The following is a 4,953-nucleotide window of genomic DNA, read 5'->3' as shown; positions in this document are numbered from 1 at the left end:
AAAAAAAAAAAAAAAAAAAAAAAAAAAAAACCATAATCTCATTCCAGCAAAATGACAAAAGGTATCCACCCATCTACTCAAACTTCTACGAAATGAAAAGTATGGAACTTCTGATTGTAGTGGGAAGCTAAAATTAGCGACTTTAGCTGTCAAAAATAGAAACAGAAACTCTAATCTGAAACTTTTACTTTTAGTTTACACGGGATGCTGTTTGAAGGATTTTAGTGCGCATACATTTATGGGTCTTAGGTTTTCACCTTGGTCATGTTGGGAGCGAAGACCATCGCAACATTGTGCGCATTCATCTTGTTAGTTTGTTCTTCCTGAACCACATCAGCCATCAAGTTTACTGCCCAGTCGAGTAAAGCGGCTTTCGTCGGCGGCAGAAGCCTGGCGAGCTGCGCAGAATCTTCTTCTGATTGGCATTGCACTACTTGCTCCGGCGGGAGAGAGTCGAGCACTCCGGTAGGAAGCTCTCTAAACCAAGCCTGGAAAACAAATCCTCCGATTATACGAGCGTAATGGAAACTACCCACCACAGTATATTAGCCTACTATTTTATCATCCTTGGACTATGTTTTATGCATAAGATGGTGATCAATTTAATGAAATAGGATGAGATTGGTCAGTTTGTAGAACTTTGGTGATTTAATCGTGTTATATATCGAAGGAGTTAGCTAGGGGATCATCATGCTGTGCCTTACAAGCTATGATACTTCATTTCGCTTGTCGTAGCATTTCAATTACATGTGAGATGCCTATACTCGTGCGACCCGCGTCCGATACGTGTCAGATACTTTGTAGAAGTATCTGTCAATTTTGAAAATTTAGAAAATTATTGGATACTTGATTGATATAGGACGGGACGGATACACTAAGAATTTTAATTGTGCTTATATCTTTACACAAATTAGTTAGTTTATTACTTTACATTAACTAATCATCCAAAGATTCTAAACTTCTTTTGAAGTCTATTATCATATTAAAAATATCCTCCCGTATCATACCCTAAGATTTTCTAAATTTGCCGTATTGTTGTATTTGTACCGTATCGTATCCGGTTCTGTGTAATAAGAACTTTCTATTAGGAGATACCCTAGTGACTCCAAGCATCTTCCCCTACTTGAATCAAGTTGAATGTAGAGACTCACTTTACAAATCACAAAGCCTCAAAAAAGCATGCATCTTCCCCCATATTTGCATTTACAGATAATATATATATGTTCAAACTCTTGGATCTGTTTGATTCGCGCTATGCAGTATATCTGGCTATTTCAATATAACCAGTAATCCGACTCTCGTGAATCAGATTACTGCAAACTAATATTCATATGAAATTCAAATATAAAATTTGAATTCAAGCTCAAACCTAAATTTTGAATTGTTTTAATTAGGGGTGAGTTGTTAAATAGGCGTGTTTGAGGTTTACCTTGATTAGGCCTGCCAGACAATGAACATCAATACCATCAGGAACGACGCCGCTATTCAGCTGTTCTCTCACATACTCCTCCTGGCTGTTCTCTGCAGTGATTCTGAAAATACCCTCTTCCTGTTAAGGCATACCCACATTAAGATGAATGGATGAACTCGCAAGAACATTTAGTAATAAATTCCGAAAATAAGGGCGTGTTTGGTTCGTGATTGAAAATAGGAATGGAAATTGGAACTGAGTTTTTCGGCATTGGATTGAGAGAAATGGAACGGCGAGTCGTCTAAAAATGTTTTATTTCATTATTGAAATGGAAATCAGAATGAACATTTAGGATTTTGAGAGAGTATTTTGTGGTTAAGAAACAGAAGAGCGATCGAGGGAGGACGGAAAGAAGTGTTTGTGAGAGAGTGATTTATTTGAGTGGTTTGCTTCGAAAAATGGGCAAATCCGGAATTCAAAGGCCGGAGGATATAAATGGATTGAATTATTTTCATTCTAGGGTGGATTGAAAATCGAAATCTAATTCTTGTGAAATAAATAATAATTATCGAAATCAATGGATCGATTTCATTATGATTTCATAGTTTAAAACAGATGAACCAAACAAGCCCTCGGAGTGAAAAGTTTATGTACCCGAAGGCCGCCTTGGTCGTAGAGGCGTCTTTGCATTAGCAAGAGTATTGTGGGAATGCTGTTCCCTCTGGAGTCGTAGGAACACTGCATTGATTCCGTCGAGACGCCGAAAACATTCGCACTGCATCGGAAAAAAGAAAAAAAAAAGAAAAAAAAAAAAAGAAAGAATAAAACCAACTTCAAGGTGAGTCAAAATGATTTATGTAAATAGAGCAAAAGAAAAATAAGGTAAGAAGTATTTAGAAATTTCATTCAGGTCTCTTCCTGTTCTATCTTTGACTTGAGTGAGTACAGCTTCTTCTAATATAATGAGCAAACGATTTTTAACATAGAAAATTTTTTTTCTTTTTCTTTTTTTTTTTTTGCTAAATTAGTGTTTAGAAAATTATAATTTTCAAAATTATAATTTATGAAAAAAAATATTTATAATTAGGGCCACCTCTTAATAATCGATCTTATGTTAAAAACAATCGCCACAGATATTAAATGCATCTCTACCCTATACGGCACATTAAATACATCTTTTCTTTTAAAACTATATATATGGAACCCCCTCATGTATATGCCTCCCCTAAGCTTTTATTTTTTAGATTGAAAACTCCTTTTCTTTCAATTTCTTTAAAGTTAATTAAGTGATTTTAATCCAAAAAATTGGAGATTTTATCGAATTTATTAGTAATTTCACTAAATTTATATAATTTTATCCACAAATAAAACTCGACCAATTAACACTAAGATGATTATTAAATTTGATAAAAGTTTTAACTTAACAAATAAAACAAAATAGAGACTGAGGAGTGTGAATCAACAAAAATAGAAGTTTGAGGATTCTATACAAGATTGGCCTATAGTAGTTGAGGAGGTCGCCATACATTTTATCCTTTCGAAATTGAATTATTTTAGTAATTTTAATTGAAAATATTTGTTACCGTTCATAGTTCTTTTCGTCGTTAATCAATTATTATTTAGTTTTTGAGAGAAATATAGCCTGCTTTTTGTTTCATTTATTCTTTAGAAAAATAAATTTAGATGAAAATTAATATGAAGCAACTATACTTCAAATTTGTAACCTCATGTATTAACAATCAAGTTTTTTGCCACTTTTGTTGGGGACGATCGGTAGAGAGAGTATTATTATTGCTATAGTATTATTATTATTTAGGAGTAGAGTATTCTTATCTTTCTAATTATTCATCAATTTTGATGAGTGTTTTCTCTAATTTCTCTTCTTTCACTCTCATCCTTAGAAAGTTAAGAGCATAAAAGCTACTTACTGTATTTCTAATAGCGCAGTAGTCCTATTCATTATCTAGTATGATTATATAATAATACCTGGCGCTGGGGGCACGGCGGGGGACGTCGGGCTCGAACTCTCGGGGGAGGCCGAGGAAGCCGTGGAAGCGGTCGAAGGTGACGTGCGCCACGTGCCGCACGTCCGTCGGCCACCCGATCTCCATCGTCTCCCTTTCCCTTTCCTCCTCTTTCTCCTCCGCCGCCGCCACTGTACGTCTTGCACACCACCGAGCTGATTGATCGATCTGACCGAGCTCACCTCCTCCGCAATCCTCCTCCTCCTCGATCTCTCCTCCTCCTCCTCCTCTTCAACCTCTTCTTCTTATACTCCTACTACTATTGCTTCTGCTGCTACTGCTGCTGCTGCTGCTGCTGCTGCGACTGCGCTCTCTCCTCTCCATCGTAGCAAAAATTGAGGGAATTTGGGTGGGAGGAGGAAGGGCCGGCCGGAGTGTATTGTGTATTGTGTATTATGTATTATTATTATTATGTATTATTATTATGTATTATTATGTATGGGGGGCAAAGTGGTGATGGTGGTGGTGGTGGTGGTGGTGGGACCGGATGGAATAGAAAATGGGGCCGGATGTAAAAGTTGTTTTGTTGGGGAATCCAAATTATAAGAGGAGGAAGAGTAGGACCGAAGGGAGGAGGGAGGTAGTAGTGCCAGTGGTAGCGGAGGTGGTGGTGGTGGTGGTGGTGGGACGTGAGAGGCATAAAATGTGGCTGTTGCCTACTCACTAATAAATAGGCTAAATTTACACACTTGTCCCTGTCAAAGTATAAGCTCCTTAACATTTTCATTCTCCACATTATTTATAGTTTGGGATAATTATCTATATATCTCTCAAAACTTCTAAAATATCTTATATATCCTTACTGTTTTTTTATTTTATTTTATTTTTTTTAATATATTTCTCGTATATTTTTTTTGTTATTCAAAAATAACCCCGCTATTAGTACCCGTTAAGTCACCTCGGGTTAAAGCCGGGTTAAATTAATTTCTATCAAGAGTTTAAAAGAAGTCAAAATACCCCTTTTTGTCCCTAATTTAACGACAAATAAAAAAAGTTGGTGATGGTGGAAAGTGTATATTTGAAAGAGCCAAAAGTCAAAATATTTTTTTTGTCTCTAATTTAAGGGCAAATAAGAATAGTAGGTGGCAGTACAAATAATTAAGACATATTTGAAAGCAATTTTACGAAGATAACGATTGTTTGTAATAGTTTACTAACAGTCTTTAACTCTAGGAGTATATTTAAAAGAATTTGGAACGTTAAAAAAATATTTTTTACATTAGCCTTCTAAAGGAGGGTAAATAAGAAAGTCGAAACTTTTCAGATGTTTATAAGCAATTGACTCTTATAATTTCTTATTCAAATTTTATAAATTATTACAATTAATTTCTACAATATAATTTAGTTGGCTAAATATTAAAAATAACAAAAGTTAAGGATTCAACAGTAATACTTACACGAATGAGGACTAAAACAAAAAATTGAATAGTTATAAATAACAGAATCACATACCTCCCTTCCGAACCACTATCTAGATCATATATTTCGGTTCACAGTGTTTTCAATCCAAATTGCACA

General features: G+C 35.3%; 1 protein-coding gene across 1 annotated transcript in view; it reads right to left on the bottom strand.

Annotated features, from left to right (window-relative positions):
- The window catches only part of LOC109725437 (rho GTPase-activating protein 1-like), a 4,620-nt gene extending 714 nt beyond the window's left edge, over positions 1-3,906 (bottom strand). Inside the window, exons 1-4 of the mRNA XM_020254627.1 lie at positions 3,398-3,906; positions 2,066-2,186; positions 1,430-1,549; positions 258-488 (exon numbers count right to left, since the gene is read on the bottom strand). Coding sequence (XP_020110216.1) covers positions 258-488; positions 1,430-1,549; positions 2,066-2,186; positions 3,398-3,522 — 597 coding nt within the window. The 5' untranslated portion in view covers positions 3,523-3,906. The remainder of the gene's footprint in view (positions 1-257; positions 489-1,429; positions 1,550-2,065; positions 2,187-3,397) is intronic.

Source organism: Ananas comosus, linkage group 20 (assembly GCF_001540865.1).
Source record: "Ananas comosus cultivar F153 linkage group 20, ASM154086v1, whole genome shotgun sequence".
NCBI lineage: Eukaryota > Viridiplantae > Streptophyta > Magnoliopsida > Poales > Bromeliaceae > Ananas > Ananas comosus.
This window is presented reverse-complemented; position numbering and strand designations above follow the sequence as displayed.